Here is a 24,434-nt window from a genome sequence, read left to right as displayed (position 1 = left end):
AGGACTGCTCTTATCTGCATTCATTCCATGCACATAAACACACGGGGTAGGAACTACAACTTCTGCCCAGAAAGGCCTGTGAGCAGTGGGAGGAGTTACATGCTTTTCTCCACGGATAACGAACGCTCAGAGGCTCAGCCTGAGTCATGCAGAGTGCTGTCACGCCCTTTCCCTGCAGAGGGCCCAGGCGAGTTTCCTGTCCGCAGAGCACAGCAGAACCCCGTTCTACAGAGAGAACCAGGGTGCCAGCACATGGAGCCGAGGTGAAACCCTACCCCCTAACCCTACACATTTGAGAGAGCGGGCTCGGAGCAAGATGAGAGCCGTCCTCTTCGTAGCCGTTGGAGCACTGCTTCTGTCGCCTGCTTCCTGTCAAAGCGGTAAGCTCTTTTCTTATGATGTCGGGTGGGATTGCTACTTTGTGTCCCAAGAGTCAACCGAATCTAATCTCGTTCACATTTCACACAAACTGTACCCCCAAAGGCAGAGTGGAATCTTACTTATTAAAAGGGGGAATCATGGATGTGAAGAGATGCAGTTTGTTCACTATTCCCATCTTGTCCAAGACTGTTCTCTGCTCGTATTTAAAATTTTGTGGCACAGTCAAGACAGGAGAGCTCTACAATTAAATCAAGAATCAATTTTCTTTAAAAGTTGCTTGTTTTTCTAAGCATTTCCTCTGATATGGCAAAAAATAACATTTTTTAAAAGAGATTAAAAAAATCCCATGTTAATAGCTCCTGGTGAGTCACAAAAGAGGAAAACAAGAATAATCCCTGAAAGAGTGGTCGGTCTGCTTTCAGTAATCACTGATGCTAATGAATTAGCATTTCCCAAAAGAAGTATGTGTTTTCTATTTCACTCAGTGCAATGTTAGCCGGTAACTTCCTGCTTGCTCTAAATCAATCTGAGATAGGGGTATCCACAACCTCCTTACTGTCGGGGTTCCATTCTCCAGTGAACATTTAGGAGCCAGAGAGCTGATGGGAGTAAATGACAGTGAACAGGGAAAATAAAAATTATACAAAAAACTCCAAGGCTCTATAAAGGAAAGCTGCCTACACTGACAGCTGGAATGGCCTGACGTGGTCTTAGGACAGTGCTGAGAGAACCAGTGGAAAGCAGTTGCTCGTGTGGGAGTTACAGGTAAGTGAGACCTCCTTCTGGGAGTGGATGAACCAAAATCAAGCAGAAGAGCAAAAGAAAAGAAGTTTGCAGAGGTGGTTCCTTTAAGGTGCTGGTGGGGTTTGCTGGATGTGAAAAGGGGGGAATTTAAAGTGTGATAAAGTATGGAGATCATGAGGTAGGGGAGATAAATTAGGATTGGAGATTAACATATATACATTATATATAAAACAGGTAAGCAACAAGCAACAAGGACCTACTGTATAGCACAAGCATCTATACTCAGTATCTTATAATAACCTTGAGGGAAAAGAATTGGAAAGAGAATATATATGTTACATATCTGATATGCATAAAACTGAATCACTTTGCTATACACTTGACACAACACTGTATATTAACTATACTTCAGTTAAAAAGTTTTATAAAAAAAATAAAAGGCAGCAAAGTGAAAGGCGGTGAATTTGCTTTCGTCACTAGGGGTTGGGGAGAAATGGGGAGGCAGACCCCACCCACCCCCCCCGTTTAGTGACTGAAGTCTCTTCCCTGTGGGTCAGTCCCTCTCCAAAGCCTTTTCTCAGGTTGAAACACATTTCAGGGACATCACGTCAGATAAACCTGTATAAAACACTCAAATGAAAAAGAAATACACACATAATTTAACAAGCATTAGTTCTTAAGGAAAACCAGGCTCTAAGGCGTAAAAGACTTATTTGAGCTGGATCAGAGCCAGAATTCTCATGGAAATACAATTAAGGCTTGTTGACAGAGTCACTGTTCAGCAGTTTTTCAGGCATGATGTCTTGCTCAATCACTGGAATTCTCGAAAACAGACAAACACTGGGTTTCAATGGCTCTCTTACCAGATCTTAAAGGGATGTAACTCGTACAGCATGTTTTCAGCCTCCATTTTCCAGCTCTGTGCCTGCCTGAAAAGGCCCTTCTCTTCGCATGATGTCAGATGTGAGAATTTTCCAAAATGCCCAAGTGAGCAGAAGGATATGAGTGGCTGTACTCAAGTGGCACACAGCATGCCTCCTAAGTTCATCTCTATACACAGGCATCGAAGAAAGCCACCTCCCCAATTTTTCTTTCCTTTAATCGTTCTTCCCTTACAAGGACACCCTCTGCTTACACCCCAAATTCAGTCTTTATAATCTCAAGGTTATGAGGGAGACTTCAATTTCACCCGAGGGTGAACTAGTAGAGATTAAAGCTGGATGAGAAACTGGCTTTGAAGGAGAGCCAGGTTGCTAAACACTAACTAACCTCCAGGATTCAACATGTAGGAATTCAGAGGTCATGTGAAAAGAGGTAACTGGCAGAGTAAGGCATTTTAAATCGATTTAAGTATTAGGTTTACATATAGCATAAAAGCCCGTCTTAAGGTAACGTTAGAAATGTGAGAGAATCTCCTTTCTCTACACATCAAGGATTAATTTATGGAAAATTACATAATGACAAGCAGGTTTGAGTGTTAAGGTTTACTTTGTTTTTAAAATTGCTCTCTCAAGAATTAAGATTATTAGTATCAACGTGCCACTTAAGTGACAAATATTTGTAGTATATAATTTGTTTTAATACTCTTTTTCTTCATTTCCAACTTCTTGAATCATCAATTTCCTCCTCTGATTTTTCTTCCTTTGTCCCCTCCCCTCTTGAAATCTGGCATTCCCCCTCAATTCTGCCTTCGGATTATTTCTTCTCACATCTCTCCCTACAGTACATTCAAGCACAAAATCAAAGTACTGTCTCTACCCAGACTAAAAGGCCCATACCTCTCATGTGGGCTCCTGAAATTTTGGATTCCACATTTAAGTCTAACCTGTCACGGCAGATTCTGCATTCTAATATTGCACCAGCAATTCAAACTCAGGAATATTCAAAACTGAGATCTTAGCTTCTCCCTGTGTTGCACCCTCAGCCCCCGTGCCTTGTGCCATGCTCCATCTGCCTCTCCTCCAATTTTGTCCAGAATACAAACCTCCCAGTCATTTTTGCTTCCTGCTTCCTTTGCACCATCTCCAGATGCTAAGCCCCTTTGAGCCTCCATTACCGAGCCTCATGTGTTCATCTTCACCTTTCCACTGCCATTACTCCAGCTCTGTAACCCACCAACCTGAGTTGAAATGATTACAGTAGCCTCCAAATCTAGATAGTATTTAAAAAGCAAAGACATCACTTTGCCGACAAAGGTCCATATAGTCAAGGCTACGGTTTTTCTAGTAGTCATGTACAGTTGTGAGAGTTGGACCATGAAGAAGGCTTAGTGCTGAAAAACTGATGCTTTTGAACTCTGGTGCTGGAGGAGACTCTCGGGGCTTCCCAGGTGGTGTTAGTGGTAAAGAACCCACCTGCCAATGCCAGAGACATAAGAGACGTGGTTTCGATCCCTGGGTTGGGAAGATCCCTGGAGGAGGGCATGCCAACCCACTCAAGTATTCTTGTCTGGAGAATCTCATGGACAGAGGAGCCTGGTGGGCTACAGTCCATAGGGTCGCAGAGAGTCAGACACAACTGAAGCAACTGAGTATGCATGTGTGCAGAAGAGTCTTGAGAGTCTCTTGGAATGCAAGGAGATCAAACCATTCAATCTTAAAAGAAATCAACACTGAATATTCATTGGAGGAATTGGTGCTGAAGCTGAAGCTCCAATACTCTGGTCACCTGACATGAAGAGCTGACTGACTGGAAAAGACCCTGATGCTGGGCAAGACCGAGGGCAGGAGGAGAAGAGGGTGGCAGAGGATTGAGAGATGGTTAGATAGCATCACTCACTCAATGGACATGAATCAGAGCAAACTCGGGGAGACAGTGAAGGACAGAAGAGCCTGGTGTGCTGCAGTCCATGGTGTTGCAAAGAGTCGGACACAATTTAGCGACTGAACAACAACAACAAAGCGTCCAAATCAGATCGCTTTGCCTCTCATTTCTTATCCTCTTAGCCTTTTCTCTACACTGTCATCAAACTGACCTTAAACAAGTCAAATCACGGTTATATTAGTTTTCTATTACTACTGTAACAAATTTCCACAAAATTAAAACACAGGATTTATTATATTTCTGAAGGTCACAAGTCCTGAAAAGAGATGTCAGCAGGGAGGCTCCAACAGAGAACCTGTTTTCTTGCTTTAGTCACTCTCTCGAAGCACACGCCTTCCTTGGCTCATGGCTCTTTCTCCAACCTTCAAAGCTGGCAGCAGAGCCTTTTCCAGGATCTCCAACTTTGGCTCTCTTGCCTCTCCCTTTTACAAGGAGTCTTATGATTACACCAATCCAGGGTACTCATTCCATCTCAAAATCCTGAAGCACATCCACAAAAGTCCCTTTTGCCACAGAAAGTAACATATTTGCAGGTTCCAGGCATTAGCACATGGAATCTTCGGGGAGCCATCATGCTGTCTACCTCAGTGGCCATCACTCTGTCCACAACTGTGTCTGCATACAACCTCAGCATCTGTGAATGGGCACGTGATTTCTTAGGACAGTTTAGGGGCCCTTCAGAGATTGGGCTGTAACCTAGTCTTTAACTTCATCTGCCAGATGTACCTTATTTGCATAAGAATGTGTTTTTGTGCATCTTTTCCATTAGTGTGTGAATTGACAGGAATGGTATTGATTTAAAACTGTGCTTCCCTGGCATATAAACATGTAATAAACATTTGCTAAATCAACTTATCTGACATTCCCAGATCCCACATCAGCCTACACAATGCCAGTGGCCATTCAGCACCTACCAGATTCTTATTCTTCTATTAAATTCCACCTCTTTATGTACCTTGCTTCATCTTTGTTCATGTTCATCTTTTCCTTGACATTTTGCCCCAATACCTAAATCTATTAAATACTGTCTGAAAGCCTATGCAGTTTATAATCAATGTGACATTAGCCTATAATGGTTTAAAGTGCTATTTTTGTTTCCTCTTATAGTATTATAATTCCTTACATACAAAGAGTTGTCATCTAGTTTGGTTTCCTGCATGGGTTTACATGCTGCTGGGGCACATGATATACATTAAATGCTTTCCTGTTGATTACCTGATCTATAAAAGGGTCCTAAATCCTACCATTACAGAAATTATGTAGCATAAGAAATCTAGTTTTATTGTCTCCTGAACAACAGATATCCCTCAGTGATGAATCATGTTAATACTTCTTTTCAATTACAGGCATGGAATATGATGCAGACAACTTGGCAAAGCCAACCTTACCTATTAAGACCTTCCGTGGAGCTCCCCAAAATTCTTTTGAAGAGTTCCCCCTTTCTGCCATAGAAGGCTGGACAGGAACCACCAAAACTGTAAAAATCAAGTGCCCTGAAGAACTTGATTCAAATCTCCATGTGAATAATGCTACCATGGGGTACCTGAGCAGCCCTTTAAGTACCAAATTGATTCCTGCCATCTACATCCTGGTGTTTGCAGTAGGTATGCCGGCCAATGCAGTGACCCTGTGGATGCTCTTCTTCAGGACCAGAACCATCCGTATGACCATCTTCTACACCAACCTGGCCATTGCAGACTTTCTGTTTTGTGTTACACTGCCCTTTAGAATAGCTTACCATCTCAATGGGAACAACTGGGTATTTGGAGAGGTCATGTGCCGGGCCACCACAGTCATCTTCTATGGCAACATGTATTGCTCCATTCTGCTCCTCGCCTGCATCAGTATCAACCGCTACTTAGCCATTGTTCATCCTTTCACTTACCGGGGACTGCCCAAGCGCACCTATGCCTTGCTCACATGTGGACTGGTGTGGACAACGGTTTTCTTATACATGCTGCCATTTTTCATTCTGAAGCAGGAGTACTATCTTGTCCAGCAAGACATCACCACCTGCCACGATGTCCACAACACATGTGAGTCCTCGTCGCCCTTCCAGCTCTACTACTTCATCTCCTTGGCATTCTTCGGATTCTTAATTCCATTTCTGGTCATTATCTACTGCTACACAGCCATCATTTGGACGCTTAATGCAAAAGATTGTAGGTGGTTGTGGTACATTAAGGCGAGTCTCCTCACTCTTGTGATTTTTACCATTTGCTTTGCTCCAAGCAATATCATCCTTATTATTCACCATGCAAACTACTACTACAGCAACACCGATGCCTTATACTTTGTCTATCTCATAGCTTTGTGCCTCGGTAGCTTGAATAGTTGCCTAGATCCATTCCTTTATTTTCTCATGTCGAAAATCACAGATCACTCCAGTGCTTACCTTACAATGGTGAAATCATCTAAGAGAACAAGGAAAGCTATTTGTGAAAAGATACATTCTTGAGGTAACATATGCATAGAGCTCTATTCTTTAGTTCCATTTTTGAGCTCTTAAAAAACAATGCTTCAAAATAAAGCATTACATACGCAGTAACTTTTTTAAAAAAAAAGTGTCAGAGAAAAGATATCTCTACTCTCTTTATGGCAACTGACACATCTGTCCGACTGGTACTTCAAGCTCTTGAAATAGCCATCTTCCCTACTTCTAAGAGGTTTCTGCTCTAGATGACGTGAAGGTTGAGGATGGAACAGGGAGCAAGGGTGCAGCAGGGGCGGGGGTGGTTAAGATCTCTGTTTTTAGTATCTGCTGTCATTTTTAATTCTTCTGCCTCCTTCAACTCTCAGGCTGAGGGCTGCCTCACCAGCTGACTCTATGTGCACAGTATCTCTCAGTACATCTGTTACCCGGGCCCACCTCTGCCTTCTAACCATCCTCATCACTGCCAGCCTGTCCTCCACTTCTCAGGCCACTGCTACATTTGTTGTTGTTTAGTCACTAAGTCACGCCTGACTCTTTTGTGATCTCATGAACTGTAGCCTGCCACACTCCTCTGTCCATGGGATTTCCCAGGCAAGAATACTGGAGTGGGTTGCTATGATTAATCTTCCCCAAATGCCAGTTTGAATATATTACTCAAATCTCCTAGCTCAGAAACCTCCATTGACCATTCACTGCTTTGGAATAAATTATAAAGATTTAGATTAGCATTCAGGACTGACACTAATTTTATCTACCAAAAAACATGCATGGGATGTAAGCACTGGCTGAGCTTCTCCCTTTGCTGTAATCTACACTTCTCCTCGTTCTGCCCCTGCCCCTCACTGGAAAGCTATTTCTAATATGTTTGCCTTAATTCTTTCCATCTCTCCAAGTCCTCAAAGGGCCACTCCTCCCTGACTCTCTATCCAGAAGTTCATTTTCCTCATCTGAACCTTCAAAAAACTTTTTTGTATTTTTACTATGGCTCTTTAGAGAGCTCAATTGTATACAAATGTTAATCCCATAAGCACTTACTAAGTACCATATGCAGTAGAGAAGGGGCTTGTCCTCGCCCTTCTTTAAGTTTCTAGTAATAATGCCAGGCCCAAGTCTTCCCAGGGTCTGTGGGGCAAGGCACCATGCTTTGCACATCCTGTGGTTGAATGAATGAAATAATAAAATCTCAAGGCACCTAAACAGCATGAAAGCCAATTAAATTCATATTGAGAAGGCAAGGTATTCCATATGACAGGGCATATTATTTCTGGTTGGCCACATCAAAAAAGAAAAAAAAAAAGAAAGCTAAGAATATAGTCAAGAGGTCATTTATAAGTTTAAAATAATGGCTCCACTATTTTTGTCCTTAAACATAGTTTTTATGGGAAAATGATATCTTGTGATAATCTTTCCCTCAGTTTAGAGATCAGACAGAAGGTGATTATTAGTGGTTAAGGGCATAAAGGATTGTGAGATGAATTTTTAAATCTGTAGGAATGTGCACTGACTGTACGCTTTGTAATGCCCATCAAAACAATAAAAGACATTTTAAATGCTGATTTGTGAGTGTGCAGAGTTTCCTATTTCATTGGACTTAGACTACAAAAAATACAAAAATGCACACAAAGAACATTTACAGTATCTGTGTGGTTACATGAAGAGGAAAAATAAGGTGAACACTAAAGCAAGCAAAAAAAACACCAAAACTAAAATAAGTTTCTAGACGACAAAAACCCAAATGCAAGGAACTGCTTTCTGCAAACTGCAAAATAATGAACTGTAATACAGTTTTACCTACAGAAAAAAAATTCAACACTATTCACTTGTCAAAAGCATACTTAACTTTTATGCAGTAAACATATATGCAGGAAAAGAGAACTTTTGGGGTGTATAATTCATATGCCTCCAAAAATTCTCAAGAAAAGGCTGCAACATAAAAATAGCTGACACTTCACTGCCTCCGGTGACTAGACCTAAAAGTGTGCTCTCTGCAAACATAGGCCAGGCCCACTCCCAGCCTTTCCCTCAAGAAATGGAAGGAATCTGGTGCGTATGCAAGGTTATACTTGAAATACCGTTATCAAGGACAAAGAATTCTATCAACTTACATCACTGTCCTCAGTCTTTGATAAAACTGAGCATCCTATTAAGATGTCATCCATTTTGACTCTTAATGGCTATATACTTTGGCACAAGCTGTACTTCATACTGACAACACCAGTAATGTAATTTTCTTCTATTATTTTCCAAGGCTAGACTTTTGGAAAGCAAGGCACAGAAACAGCCCCATAAACATAACTGAAAATTTACAGGTATCAAAACAGCAGAGGTTCAAAAACAAAGAGAGACCCCCACCAAATAACAGAATCAGGCTTTTTTTTCCCAGGGAAAGAGAATACGCTGAGAAAACAACGTGTCAAAATGAAGGAGCAGAGAAGAGAAATGCATTTAAACATGGCAACTTGACCAAATCACATTTATCGCTTGGGGCTGTAGTGTTTCATAATCTCTGTGCTCAGTCACTTCAGTCTGACTCTTTGTGACCCTGTGGACTGTAGCCCGTGAGGCTCTTCTGTCCATGGGATTCTCTAGGCAAGAATACTGAAGTGGGTTGCCATTTCCACCTCCAGGGGATCTTCCCAACCCAGGGATTGAACCTGGGTCTCCTGAATTGCAGACAGATTCTTTACTGTCTGAGCCACCAGCGAAGCCCTTTAATCTCTCAGTTAATGGCAATATATTGTAGTTCAAGCTTCTAATTTTATAGGTCAATGGTGGTTTAATGCCTGGGCTCTAGCTCAGATTCCTAGGCTCATATTCAGTGCTCTAATTACACTATTAGAGCACTGCTTTCACACTTAGGAGGGCTTCCCTGGTAGCTCAGCAGGTAAAGAATCTGCCTGCAGTGTAGGAGTCCCCGGTTTGATTCCTGGGTCGGGAAGGTCCCCTGGAGAAGGGATAGGCTACCCACTCCAGTATTCTTGGGCTTCCCTTGAGGCTCAGCTGGTAAAGAATCCATCTATGATGCAGGAGACCTGGGTTCGATCCCTGGGTTGGGAAGATCCCATGGAGAAGCGAAAGGCTACCCACTCCAGTATTCTGGCCTGGAGAATCCCATGGACCATATAGTCCATGGCGTCACAAAGAGTCGGACATGACTGAGCTACTTTCACTTCACGCTTAGGAGGGAGACCCCACAGAGAGATGGTGGCGCGCAGACACCAGGGAGGCTTCCGAGTGTTCTGAAGAGGTGCTGTGGAATTCCACCTTGACCTAGAGTCCTGAGGTTGGGGTGCCCAGGAGGGGGCATCCACTGCTTGCCTGTAAAAGGTCTGTGGAGTTAGTCTCACCTTAAAGACAACAACCCCCCCATGTGGTCGTCAGCAGAGAAACCCAGGTCTACCTCTGTTTTGTATGAAAGTGAAAAGTGAAGTCGCTCAGTCGTGTCCGACTCTTTGCGACCCCATGAACGGTAGCCTACCAGGCTCTGCTGTCCATGGGATTTTCCAGGCAAGAATGCTGGAGTGGGCTGCCATTTCCTTCTCCAGGGGATCTTCCCAACCCAGGGATCGAACCCAGGTCTCCTGCATTGCAGACAGATGCTTTACCGTCTGAGCCACCAGGGAAGCTGTTTTGTATGAAGAAGATCCCAATTTGTGCCCGGAGCAAGCCTTGTGTCTAGCGAAGACCTTGTTACAAAGACATCAACTCACCAGCCACTGACCTGCATGGCAGCAAGAGGTGCCCACAATAACACTAGCTACATTTCATAAACACTTTTTTGGGGTGACACGCTCCATGTCAAATGCTATACACTTATGCATACATACATTATAATCAATGCAATTATGTGTTAATAGGGAATTATGTGTTAATGTATATTATTCATTTACTACATTATATAATCATTTAAACCTCACCATAATCCTATAAGGTAGGTACTATAATTTTAATTTTACATATGTGAAAACCAAAGCATAAAGAGTTTTAGTGACTTGAATAAAATCCCTAGCTAGTCGGTGGGAAAGCCAAGATCTAAATGATTCCTGTCTGTCTCCAAAACTAATAACTTTAGCATCCAATGCTGTGTCACGTGCTACAGCCACAGCTACATCAGTAGGGACAGAAGGAGGCAGCCTGGTCCTCCTCGCTGACAGGGTCTGTTCTCCCTGCTGGGATGTGGGCACACAAGGTCAGGCTTGAGCCTCACTCTCCCTGTTTTTTTTTTTGGCATAGGTAAGCTCTTTTTGGGAGTGACATGCTCCATGTCAAATGCTATACACTTATACATACACACATTATAAAAAAAATAGAAATTCAATAAAAGTGAAAAAATAAAACAATGTAAATCCTATTTACTCCATGCTACTAAACTGCCTCATTAGAGCTGAAGAAAAATATTCCCCAAGGTAGGGCTTTCTGTCCTCCGAGCCTTCCCTGGGATGGCATAGCCTTACCTTCCATGCTTTATGGGTGCCTCACATAACTTACCTTCATCGGATCCTCACAGCAGCTGTTAGGGGTGGTGATAATGACACTTAATTCACAGGGCTGTTATGACCTAGTCCGAGGTCTGTATTAGGTAATATACATAAAGTACCCAATATCATGGCTGGCAAACAGCAGGTGCTCAATAAATGTTTGCCATAGCCAAAAATGTTCCCTTCCTGTTCCAGATGAGGCAGTTCCTGGGTTGTAAAGACCAGTACAAAGAAGATGCCCACTCCTTTGGGGTTGGATTTGCACCCGGGGACACGGCGGCCACAAGTGGCTAGGCCCCAGGGAGCACCAGGAGACAGCTCTTCCTCTCCACTCCGTTCTTCCACGGTGGCCAGTATCTATGGGATATCTCACCACCACAGTATGAGCTCTGCGGCCAGATGAAACCCTCTGCTCTGCAGTGGGACCTGGCCAGGTCAGTTTCCTCCTGTGCCTAGAACAAACCAGGCTGGTGCCCACGTAGCCCTGCCATTACCTGCTTGCATCATCTTGCTCCCACCCGTCAAACCAATCCGTTCTTACCCTTCAGGAGCGGCTCCTGACCTACCTCCACAGCAGCCTATCTTAGGATTCCAGTCCACAGCAACCCCAACCATCTCTGAGTCACTCTGAGCATTCCTTGTTTTGACACCTGGCCATCATACTCACCTCCTCCACTGCTATTGATTTTATGTGGGAATGCCCTCTGTCTCAGTAAGTTTCTAAGCCTCTTAAGGACAAGGACAGACCATTCGAATGGTATCGCGTGTTCCTTGGATTCCCCCCTTCCCCTCTCTCCCCATACTGGTCTGTAAATTTAAAAGAAACACACCTATTATCTAAACAGAGTTGAAATTATATATATATATTCTTTTTTGAATTCTTTTCCATTATAGGTTATTATGAGACATTGAGCACCGTTCCCCATGCTATATAGTAGGTCCTTTGGGATTAAAATATGCACACTACTATATAAAAAATAGACAACTAACAATAAATAAATTAAAAAAACCACCTACTAAGACTTACCATGTATTTCTGTGTTTTAGCCTGATATAAAACATCCTGGTAGTGCCGGGCAAAGTTTGGGTCCACATTTTTAATCTTAGCAGTGGGTAATAGCAGGCTATCTAAAGTTTTCAAAGGATCCCCTTCGTCAATGGCTTCATTGATGTATCCCACAGCTACAACTCCTAGAAAATGAAGAAAAAGAATTCCTTTTAAGTCACAGTACATTATAAGCTTTCCTGAATCACCTATAGCAAAGATCGAGTTAGAAAGGGGGGCTGGGGAGACCAGACATACATACAGACTGCAAGAGCTAATAGACAGCTACAGCTAAGGCTCACGTGGGCCTTCCTGTAGCTCAGCAGGTAAGGAATCCGCCCACAGTGCAGGAGACCCCAGTTCAATTCCTGGAGAAGGGATGGGCTACCCACTCCAGGATTCTTGGGCTTCCCTGGTGGCTCAGATGGAAAAGAATCCGCCTGCAATGTGGGAGACCTGGGTTTGATCCCTGGGTTGAGAATATCCCCTGGAGCAGGGCATGCAACCCACTACAGTCTTCTGGCCTGGAGAATCCCAAGGACAGAGGAGCCTGACAGGCTCCATAGGGTCACAAAGAGTCGGATACGACTGAGCAACTAAGCACAGCACATAAAGCTTACACAGTAGGTCAATGTACAGAAGTCAAGTGTATCTTTCTACAATTGCAATGTGCAATCTGAAAATGAAATTAAGGAAAAATTCCACAATAGATTCCAACTACAAATACATGGCAAAGAGAATAACCACTTAGGAATAAATTTAACAAAACAAGGATGAGACATATATACTGAAAAGTATGAAAGATCATTGGAAAAAAAAAGATGACCAAAATAAAGGGAAAAATAATCCCATGAGTACTAAGACGGCAGTGCTCTCCAAATTGATCTACAGATTCAATGCAACCCCTATCAAAATTCCAGCTGCCTTTTTTTTAAAACAGAAATTGACCAGCTGACTCTAAAATTCATATGGAAATGCAAGGGGTCAAGAAATAACCAATGTAATGCTTGGGAAAAAAAAAACAGAACAGGAGGACTCTTTCTAAATTCAAATTTACTACAAAGCTACTGTCAATACTGCACAGTACTGATATAAAGATAAATCCATAGGTTAATGGAACAGAATTTAGAGTTCAGAAATAAACCCTTACATTTAAAGTCAACTGATATCTGACCACGACAATGCAACAGGTAAATAAGTTTTCATAACAAATGGGCACAGACAACTGAATGTCCTCTGCATAAGAATGAAGTTGGACTCTATTGCATCACACACGAAAAGTAACTCAATACGGAATACAGACCCAGACATAAAAGTGTAAACTATAAATTTTTAATCTCTTAGAAGAGAAGTAAGAATAAATTTCTGTGGCCTTGTGTTAGGCAATACTTTTGACCTATAAAAACCAAAAACATAAATAATAAAAGGAACAAAGGGATATAAAAATTAAACCTTTAAGAGGTACACACTATTATGTATAAAATAAGCCACAAGGATATATTGTACAACACAGAAGGTGGAGCCAATCTTCTAAAGTAACTATAAATGGAATGTAACCTCTAAAAATTGTGAATCAATATATTAAACATCTGTAACATATAATTTGTACATCAACAATAAACATCTGTAACTTATATAATTTTCATGTCAATTATAATTCAATAAAAAATAATTAAACCTTTTATGCTTCCAAGGACACCATCAAAGAAAGTGAATAATCTACAGAATAGGAGTAAATACCTACAAGTTCTGTATCTGATAAGAAACCTTAGGTACCTGATACACAAGAATATCAAATACATAAAAGAGTTTTTATAACTCAACAATAAAAAAGAAAACCCAATTTAAAACAGATACAGACTTGATCAGATATTTCTTTAAAGAAAATATACAAATGGCAAACAAGCACATAAAAAGATGCTCAATATCACTAGTTATTAGGAAAATCCAAATCCCAACAAAATACCACTTTATAACCACTAGGATGGCTATATTAAAAAAGAGAGACAATAACAAGTGTTCTGAGGATGGGGTGAAACTGGTGGTGGGAATGGAAAATGGCAGTCACCTCAGTAAACAGGTAGTTCTTTAACATAATAAACATACAACTTCCATATGATCCAGTAGTTCCGCTGCTAGGTATATACTCAAGGGAAATGAAACTTCATGGCCACACAAAAGCTTACACATGAATGTTTATAGAAGAAATATTTACAATAGCTAAAAAATAGAAACAACCCAAATACCCATCAACTGATAACTGGATCAACAAAATGCATATCCATAGAATAGAATATTGACCTAGAAAGTAATCTGAAGTATAATGATACATGATCCAACACAGATGGACCTTGAAAACCTTATGCTAAGAGAAAGAAGCCAGACACAAAAGGCCCCATATTCCATGATTCTCTTTATATGAAATATGTAGAATAGGAAAATCCATAGAAACAAAGTAATCGGTCATTGCCAGGGGATGGCAGGATAAGGAAAAGGGAGTGACTGCTAATGGGCACAAAGTTTCTTTCTGGGGTGATGAAAATGTTCTGAATTTAGACACTAGTGATGGTTTCACAATTTTTTAAATATATAAAACCACCATAAAAACACAATAAAATGGGGAATTTTATGGTATATGAATTATATCCCAATAAAGGTGTTGTAAAAACAGGAGATAATGTTGGCCCATGGAACTTGTTAGTTCCGTATCAACACAGTTTCTCTAGATTTGAATAAAAAGAGAAAGGAAAACGGAAAATAAAACAGGAGATAACTTGACATACAAGTAGCAGCAGAGATGCTCATTTCTAGCGTAAGCCTCACTTACATAATAATGCCAAGTACTGCTGTTTGACGGAATCAGAGAATGCCAGGGCTAGAAGAATTTACTGTAAAGATGTACAGAAAAGAAAACAGAATTGCAGAGAGATTTGGATAGCATTCTATTATTTGGTTTATTCTACTTCATCACTTTGTAAAGAACACAGAAGAGACAGTTTAAAACCAAACAACTCCCTATGGGGTTAGCAGAATGACTTTCAAGGTTAATATAGTCCAGTTCTGGCCAATGAATGTTCTGTGATGATGAAAATATTTTGGGCCATCCAATATGGTAGCCATTAGCCACATGTAGCTAATGAGCACTTAAAATGTGCCTAGTATAACTGAGAAGGCAATGGCACCCCACTCCAGTACTCTTGCCTGGAAAATCCCATGGATGGAGGAGCCTAGTAGGCTGCAGCCCATGGGGTCGCGAAGGGTCGGACACGACTGAGAAACTTCACTTTCACTTTTCACTTTCACTTTTCACTTTCATGCACTGGAGAAGGAAATGGCAACCCACTCCAGTGTTCTTGCCTGGAGAATCCCAGGGATGGCGGAGCCTGCTGGGCCGCCATCTATGGTGTCGCACAGAGTCGGATACGACTGAGGTGACTTAGCAGTTAGCAGTATAACTGAGGAATTAAATTTTAAATTTTATTTACTGTTAATTAGTTAAAATAACCACATGTAGCTGGCAAGTATAGGTAGGTTCCATAGAAATTACCAAAGCCGTGAATGTTTGGGGAAATTTTTAAGGTTCAAGTATGGGTAATTAACATCATAAATTCTCTAATACCATCTGGGAAAATAACATCTGGAACCCTTTGGATGTACCAAAGGATGAATAAGCATATCTACCAACTTAAATTTCTATTATCTCTACTATACACAGGATCTTAGGACAGAGACTGTAAGGTCCAGGAATGAAAAGCACAGAAGCCACGTCATGCAGTTGGAAAAGTATTTGAAAGTCTAGCAAAAAGGACCTATTTGGAGGCTGCTTCTCAATACTACATTATTCTTAACAATAAACTATAAATCAGTCATAAGATACTATAGTGTATGTATGCATGGGTATATTATTCATGAATATACATACACAAAAGTACACATGGACATGTACATACCTTCACATACTAACAGGGGGCTTCTGCTTCCCAGGTGAGTGCTCATGGACAAGAATTACTAAAGAAACTAAACATTAACAAGCAGTAAGCTTAGAAAATAAACATACTTAAAGTCAAACATTATCTCACTTTGTCAGTTATTTTTCATCAAAAACAGTCAGAAGCCACTCTATAAGTATGATATGCTACAAAACAGAATATATACTTTTAATTTTTAAGAAGCATCTTCATCTTGACATTCAAATTAAGGTAAATTACTTAGCTAAGTATCTCCCAAATAAAAGACCCCATAAAGACCATTGCTAAGAATGAAAAAATCTGTAGGAGGAAAGGGACCTTCTAAAATGCCTAGAAATTATTCCAGATTATAATACTCCAGTATGTTGGAAGAAGCAGCAAAAATACTTCTCTAATGTGAAAGTTAGGTTATCTCAAAACATTGGAAGAACTTGGGAAAGTCCAAGTTCTAGCCACAAGCAAGGTATTATCACTTCACCCTGTAAAATTTATAAACTGGAGAGCACGGAACACTTATGTCATTCTCTCAACATCCCCCTGGGTCTACTGTTCTAAATATTTTTAAACATCCCACTCAAGAATGATCTTTACAGAACTACGTCTGAGAAGGAGAATGTGTGTACCTAATGGCTGATCACCTGGGAATGAGTGCTGTCCCGCTGACTTGATTGAAATCACCTGCTTAAGTTTTTGGTGTGTTTATAGGAACAAAAGCTGCTGATGTCACAGTCAATGACCTCACAGGGGCTGAAAAACCTTCCCAGAAGTCCCCTGGACACATCTGCATCACGTCCTCTGTTCATACACACAGAGAAAATCCCATTTGGGCAAAGATTGTTGAGCCTCAACTTATGGCCTACTTATTGGAATCATCATATGATACTATAACATTCTAGTCCAACAAGAAGGTGGGGATTTCCTCAAAGATGTTGTCAGTATTTGAGACACTACCATCTCAGTGAGATAACTGACAAAGAATGGTACCTACCAAATTTAAAAAGCAAAAATTCACATGAAGAAAACCTTGTTTAAGCTCTCTGGTCAAACTATGCTCCACTAAGGTTCAACTGGGAAAAGTAAACTTTCCATTAAGAAATCAGCAGAGCATCCAAATCTGAGGAAATGCATTTAACAGCTTCTCCACTCAATTCAGCTTTCACATTTCCCATCAGCTGCATACCTCATCCACACCACAATTTAGACATGGGATTAGACCCTGGAGTGTGTGGCAGGGGTGAGGTGAGGAGAGCAATGCACTTTCAAGATGTCCATGAAAAGTTCTCAGCTCTTTCAGATGACTTAATTTCTATATTGTGCAATTCAGGCCTGGCAACAGTATATTTAATTTAGTTTTTAAAGCAATCACCTAAACAGATGAGGTCCAACTCAATACTTCAACCGTGCTAAGTCATGTCTGACTCTTTTCAACCCCATGGACTGTAGCCCATCAGGCTCCCATGTCCATGGGACTCTCCAGGCAAGAACACTGGAGTGGGTTGCCATTTCCTGCTCCCAATACTTCAAGAACTTTAAGCAAAAATACCCCATTTTGACAAAACGACAAACCAAAACAGAAATTAAATCTTTCATATTAAGTCCCCTAGAAGGGAAATATTCGTCTCTAGATGGCTAAAAGAAATGTGATAACAGCTGTATGATACGTCTTGTGGAGAATAACTTAATAGTACAACTACATAGATAAATGCCACACAAATCTAAAGAAATTTTGCTTAAAAGTATTCATCTAGGACTAGTACATGCTAGTACAGTGTATAAGAATCCACCTGAAAATGCAGGGGACACAGGTTTGATCCCTGGTCCAGGAAGATTCTACATGCAGCAAGCAAGTAAACTGAACACCCCAACTACCAAGCCCATGCACCTGGAGTCTGTGCTCTGCAACAAGAGAAGCTATTGCAGTGAGAAACCTGGGCACCACAGGAAGTGTACACCCTGCTCGCCACAACTACAGAAAGCCTGCATGCAGCAACAAAGACTCAGGGCAACCAAAAAACGTAAATGAACCAAAAAAGTTCCTTGTGATTACCCACAAGGAAATCACTGGCAGTCCAGTGGTTAGGACTCCGTACTTTCATTGCTGAGGGCACGGGTTAAGTCCTTGACTGAAGAACTACGATCCCACAAGCTGTGTGGTATGTCCCCCACCCCCACCCCACCGCCCAATTCACCTACGAAAGGCCACTTTCTTTTAAAGTTATATACATGCTACGGTTTTTCTTTTCCTGGTAAAAGCAAAGGCTCTATCTGATAATCTGGGACAAAAAATGGCAGGTCCCTCCTCCCTCCCCCTTGTCAGTGTCAAGAATGAGACTAAAACTACATTCATTCAGCACTGAGAATTGATACATCTTCACCTATATTAATAGGACATACAGAAATCACCAAAGCAAACCTGGATTGCACATACTATCACAAAGAATAGGGAAAATGTTAGAAAACAAAGGTGCAACATAATTTTGTGCTTTGCCAACATTTGAGTGGCCTTAGCCAAAGCACCCAAACCATGGCTGCACGCTGCAAACTGCAAGTGTGGAGCTAGGGGGCCAAGGAGGAAGGCAGGAGGCTGGGGGCCTGAGCTCTGCAACAGGACACACACACCAGTGTCATGCCCCCCCACCCCCCACTGATGATGCTGAACATCTGCTTAAGTTTGTGCTTTCCTCACAATTAACATCTGGCAAGAACCACCCGCTCCCTAGCCAACAGGCCAGAAAAGAGCCAAGTGGGTGGAGAGTCAGCTATCTGATGGCAGGGTCCCCAAATGCAGAGAGGCAGCAGAAAGTCCTGTAGTCACAAAAGGGGAAACAGATCTGGAGACAACTCTTGAAAAGGATGAAATGAAAAAAAGTTCAGCAATCAGTCTAACAGCATCTACGGTATGCTGCGTCCAGGCAGCACCCTTGGACCCTGCTTTCTCTGAGAGGTCTAGAGTGAGAAGTTGTTTAGCCAAAAAGTAAACCTGGCCTTGATATTGGGCACAGGGCTCATAGGAAGTAGTAAAGAAAGCGAAGAAAACTCTGCAAATGCAATTAACAAGGTCAAATGTTTTATCTCCAGTGACTGTAGTATAACAAAATGAGATACAGTATTAGAAGACCAGATCTAAGAACTTAACCAAAACACACTAGAACAAAACATTGTAAACTTTGGTTGTATTTATAAAGAGTAAGCATAGAGCTTAAGCATTTTTATCTTTTTTATACATTTTTTAAATGTTACTTTTCATTTACAGGTATTACAAAATATTGGCTTTATTTCCCATGTTGTAAGTACATTCTTAAGCCTATCTTATACCCAATAGTTTGTACTTCCCACCTGCCCACCTCCATATTGCCCCTCCCACCTTCCCTCTCTCCACTGGTAACCACTAGTTTGTTCCACAGATAGAGATCTGTGAATCTGCTTCTTTTTTGTCACATTCATTAGTTTGTTGTTATTATTTAGATTCCACATATTAGTGATCTCATACAGTATTTGCCTTTCTCTGTATGACATTTCAGTTAGCATAACGCTCTTCTAGTCCATCCATATGGTTGCAAATGGCAAAATTTTATTCTTTATGGCTGAATAGTATTCCATCTCTCTCTCTCTCTCACACACACACACAGACACTACATCTTCTTCATACATTCATCTGTTGATGGAGACATTTAGGTTGTAAAACCTTACGAAAATAAACTAGGACAAAACATTCTGAGAGCTCCTAAGTTCTAGAAACACAGCAAATCACCATGATTTGAGATCATGAACAATAGTTAGATTGTGTTGTAATTTCTTCTTAGAGCAGGAATATGTGTCATATTTCAGAATAATACCCAAATTAAAGATTATAATAAAGCTGAGTGCTTAAAAAAACTGAGATTTTTAGAGTAGTCATTTCTCAAGTGTGCATGTGCTTAGCTGCTCAGTCATGTCCAGCTCTTTGTGACCCTTTGGACTGTAGCCCACCAGGCTCCTCTGTCCTCAGGGTTTTCCAGGCAAGAATACTGGAGTGGGCTGCCATTTCCTTCTCCAGGGGCTCTTCCTGACGCAGGGATCAAACCTGCAGCTTTTGTGTCTCCTGCATTGCAGGCAGATTCTTTACCTGCTGAGCCATCAGGGAAGCTCAAGTAAAAGGAAATTTTAAAAGTTAGGACTTGTATTTATGTATTTTATTCTATTCTTTTATGTCTTACGTTCGCTTTGTAATGTTTATAACGTGTTGGGATAGTAGTACAGAAATAACATTTATATATAAATACATACATACCTCTGAAAAGAATGTTTCCTCATAGGGCTCCATGAGCAAAAGATTGGCAGCCCTAATCTAGAGATCTGTGCTGTCCAGCTACCTCATTCTCCCCCTATAACTAGAGAAGGAAACTCTTCCATACTTACGGTCATTCTCTTCTTGAATTTCGATATTAACCATATCGATACAATTCTGAATTTCATTCCAGCTTAAGCTATCTTGCCCTTGGGATAAAGCTTCCAGTTTAATGGAGAGAAGTGCATGTGCATAACTGTCGAAGAGAAAACAAGCAAGACACCTAAAGACATTCATTCTTTGTTCATGTTACGCATCTTAAATTTGACAAGCATCTTAAGTTCGACACACATGGCCCAATGTGATCTTACGAAGTTAGATAAAGAGTAGAAAGGCAAGCAAAATTGTCTTGTGCAGCTTTGTCAACAAACACCAAGCTCACTTAGACTAATGATGTTGTTTTTGTCCTTAAAATACTTCTAGGTACAAATGTTTTTTCATAAAAAGTTCCTCAAATTCTAATCTTGTATTTATCTCAAGCAAAGAAACCTCAACATCCTTAACTTTGTGAAGTTACTAGTTTTTTTTAGTAACTATTTTTCCTTCCCTTTGAATGTCTTGGTTCTGCTCAGACTCCAGATGACTATTATGATATAAAATTCAGAATTACCATAGCTTCTAATCTTTCCATCAAGGGTCCTTTTTTTTTTTTCTCTTTCCTTCGCCAAATCCAAGCCTTGAGAGCACCCCTTCCAATTTTTTTTTTTTTTTTTTACTGTAACCCTAACATACTTGGGTTACCTTGTAGCCTATATACTCAACGACAAATCAAATAAAATGCAAATGCAGTTCCAGAAACCTTGGTGAAGATCATGCACCTTCACTGCCTGTTTTCTTGACGAGGTGGTGCATGAGTTGAACTAGAATGTCCTGGAATTCCTCTTCACCTGTCCATTCCTCAGGCTTCACAACAGTTACTACCTCGCTCCTGTGTCTGCTCTCTGTCATCCCACTCTTACACCTCAATCTGACCCCTGACCCTCCTCACCTTCTGGAAAACAGAACTTGGTCAATGCTCTGATTATTTTTCTTGTCTTGAGAAATTTTGGGGAAAAAGATAATCCGATAATTCATCTTGACATATTACTAAGAGAGTTTTGTTTCTTAGTCATCAATTTTCCCACTTAAAATTATAGAAACAACATCACAAGCTACAATGTTACTAGCTTATAACATTATAAGCTAACATGAGTAAGTTATTCCAGTCCAAAGTATAGAAACCCAATAGTTTAATTTGCTTGTGCATCTTTATACCAGAGAAGTGAATATTAATCCTCTATGTATATACTGATTCACTTTGCAATTTGACTTCTGAATAGAACCCACAGATTTACAGCAGAGGTTCAAAGAAGTAACACTACATTGAATCTGTAACTGTTTTCTCAAAATTCTGCACACTGCACGGTGACACTGAGATGTCTTCCACTGGGTGTAGCTTGAAACAGAAAAATATCATTCAGAATAGGAAGTGGTGGGGAGGACTCATTTTCTGTGTCTGAACAAGGCATTACCAAACACAGGCGTGAAAGTGTCTCCAGGTCCTGTAAGAGATTCTCGTCTTATCAAGAGTTATAAACCTAAGAAAATACTTTTCTACACTTGTGTGCATGCTAAGTCACTTCAGTCACGTTTGACTCCTTGCGACCCCCTGGACTGTAGCCCTCATGGCTCCTCTGTCCATGGGGATACTCCAGGCAAGAATACTGCAATGGGGTGTCACTTCCTGTTCCAGGGGACCTTTCCAATCCAGGGATTGATTTGGGTCTCTTTCATTGCAGGCAGATTCTTTATCATCTAAGCCATCAGGGAACCACTTATGAGCAGCAATATATAATAAATAACACTGACCACGATGACAATGGATAAACGGCAACTTGCACTCACTAGTATCCATTGTAGATGGGGATGGTTCTATAAGAAAGTGCAAAATCCTTTCAGGCTTTTCACACGTCTGACATCTAAATGATGACCCACTGGGAATAAAATGGAAAAGCTTACGGATGAACAGAGGGAAAAATATAAATTCCACACTCACCTACCATTTCCTCATAAATGAACAAATACGAGCAAAAGGAAAAAATACGATGACTAACATGGCAGAGCTCCACAGGCTTTCCATATGAGTACTAGTCTCCAGCACTCAAGACATCAACTTTGGATACTGTTGTAGTTTACCCTACAGGTCTATGTCTTTTCCCTCCCCACCTTTCTCAGAGTTCCCTTTGGTGTCTGCTATGGTTAGACTAGTAAGATTACCTTTCTAACACACTTGGGGAGCTTTGAAGAAGACTAAAATGTCAGCTTCATTCAGCAGATGCTTATGAAGTATAAACTATGTACAAAACATGTGGCAGGCACTATAGGGAGATTAGAAGGGACAAGATGCAGCCATTATTTGAAGGAGCTTTCAGCCCATTGTGCTAAGTTGCTTATTTGTGTCTGACTCTATGCAATCCCATGGACTGTAGCCCACCAGGCTCCTCGGTCCATGGAGTTTTCCAGGCAAGAACATTTGCGCTACCTGGGAAGCCTTTCAGCCCATTAGATAAGATGGAAAAAAACTCAAATAGGGTATAACAGCAGAGCATGGGAAAAGTCATAAAATTAGAGGTTGTATATAAGAGTGGAAGTAACAGAGTTCCAAGGAAGGAGAAGTAGACAGAAACCCTTAGTGACGGAGCACCTGGCCTGGGACAGGCACTGAACCAAGCACTTAATCCTCACAAACGTTCTGCAAATGCAGACCAGAGTAGGTGCTTTTGTTGTGTGTGTGTGTTTCTGTGCTTTACAGATGAAGAGAAAGGGGCTTCGCTAGGAAGAGTCAGATTATTTTTGGCTCCAAGGCTATTGTCCTTTAACCACATCATGTTAGTTCTCAGAAGAGATGACAATAGCTGGGTTGGGAGAAGCATGGAACTAGTTCACAGAAGCATCATCTCTGGCAGGGACGGCTTGGGAGCTCCAGAGCTGTGCTAGGTGGAAATGGGTGACAGGCACTGTGTTCCTAGTGGTGAGACAAGTATGCTTATGAGCAGATAAGCCAGAAAGAACAGAGTGTGTTTGGATCTAGCTCGGCTGAAGCGGAAAATACAAGCAGGACTGTAGCTAGAGCTAAGGGCAGAACACCACGTTGAGGGTAATTCAGATGAGAACAGAGGACAATCGTATGGAGGCGCATGATAAACCTAAGAACATTTTAGAACAATTAATCTGGGAACACTGTATGCCCAGAGCCAATGCCAACCCTGTATCACTCTTGTGAGAACTGGACAAAAGAACCTTTCTGGGAAAACAGAGTCTCAAGGGCAGAAACCATGGTAAATTGGTAGAGACTTTGTAAGAATTCAGCCAGGTGGCCCTGCCCAGCACCTGTGTACTATGAAGAAGCTGTAAGACCATAAGGGAGAGCTATTGTGTTTCTTAAAGTTGAAAGCCTGCCAACTTGGGCTTCCAAGAACTCGGTTAAAAGCCAGTATTGAAACTGAAATGTTGAGGCTGTAAGAGATCACTTGGCACCAATGCAATGATCCATATAAGAACCAAAGGGGCTCAAGAAACTCGTATTGGGTCATCCAGGTGACCTGGAAAGTGCTAAAACTTGTGATTTTATTTTAAAATAAAAATTTAAAAGTATTTCATACAGAATATCTGCACTCTAAAGCCTATTCGTGTCCCCAGTTGAAAATTACAGGTATAAAAGTGGTTCTGAAATGGGGTGTGGGTCCATTTCCTTAATGGGTTATTTGTAAATTGAGATAGAGGAAGAGAGGATTTTTAATAATCAAAGTGGGTGATTTGGAGGGAGGGGGTACTGTCATTTAGAGGGAGGTGGCAGGGATGCTCTGTGTCTTAAAAATGATCTCATCAACAAGTCCCGTTAGACGGTTAGGCTTCATAAGGAAGTGACCAACTCTGCCTTCTCTAACACTGAGAAAGCAGAAAAGCCTAGTTAGAAAAGAATGAATGAGGATAGCAAAGACAGAGCAAGACCAATTTGGAGGTCATTTCAAAAGCAAAAGTAAAATGTCTAAATGAAGTGGTCACTGAGAAATGGAAACATTATGCAGAGGTACTGTGCACACACACTGGCTACTGTCTGGGAAAAAAGTGAGCAGGCTATTCATAGCTCAAGGGTGTCTCACAGAAGGCAGAGAAAAACTCAAGTTAACTGGAGGTTTCTAAGCTTGGCGGAGAGGATAGTGCCATTAATATAAACAGTAGAGGTCGAAATAAA

The 24,434-nt window shown here is 41.1% G+C and overlaps 2 protein-coding genes across 15 annotated transcripts in view; one reads left to right on the top strand and one right to left on the bottom strand.

Annotated features, from left to right (window-relative positions):
• IQGAP2 (IQ motif containing GTPase activating protein 2) overlaps positions 1–24,434 on the bottom strand; it is a 307,037-nt gene that overhangs the window by 79,863 nt on the left and 202,740 nt on the right. For 12 of the 14 annotated variants that reach the window (XM_081505894.1, XM_081505895.1, XM_081505897.1 and 9 more), the window contains 2 exons: positions 20,272–20,396; positions 11,888–12,051 (listed from right to left, as the gene is read on the bottom strand). In XM_081505894.1, the coding sequence (XP_081362020.1) occupies positions 11,888–12,051; positions 20,272–20,396 (289 nt within the window). Of the gene's footprint in view, positions 1–11,887; positions 12,052–15,855; positions 15,923–16,496; positions 16,550–20,271; positions 20,397–24,434 lie in introns of those variants that run through there. The other 2 variants (XM_081505907.1, XM_081505908.1) reach the window with 2 other exon arrangements.
• F2RL2 (coagulation factor II thrombin receptor like 2) lies at positions 205–7,936 on the top strand. Its single transcript, XM_081505909.1, has 2 exons — positions 205–380; positions 5,295–7,936. The coding sequence occupies exons 1-2, from the start codon at positions 317–319 to the stop codon at positions 6,404–6,406; spliced, it is 1,176 nt and encodes a 391-aa protein (XP_081362035.1). The 5' UTR covers positions 205–316; the 3' UTR covers positions 6,407–7,936.

Source organism: Giraffa tippelskirchi, chromosome 7 (assembly GCF_054371585.1).
Source record: "Giraffa tippelskirchi isolate mGirTip1 chromosome 7, T2T-mGirTip1v1.2.pri, whole genome shotgun sequence".
In the NCBI taxonomy this organism is placed as follows: Eukaryota; Metazoa; Chordata; class Mammalia; order Artiodactyla; family Giraffidae; genus Giraffa; species Giraffa tippelskirchi.
The sequence above is the reverse complement of the archived record's forward strand: the minus strand, read 5'-3'. Positions and strand labels throughout refer to the sequence as shown.

Excerpts from the sequence above, each read along its gene's own strand:
- F2RL2 (XM_081505909.1), top strand. The coding sequence starts at position 317 with ATGAGAGCCGTCCTCTTCGTAGCCGTTGGAGCACTGCTTCTGTCGCCT. Across the intron at positions 381-5,294 it reads GCCTGCTTCCTGTCAAAGCG|GCATGGAATATGATGCAGAC; the intron begins GTAAGCTCTTTT and ends TTTCAATTACAG.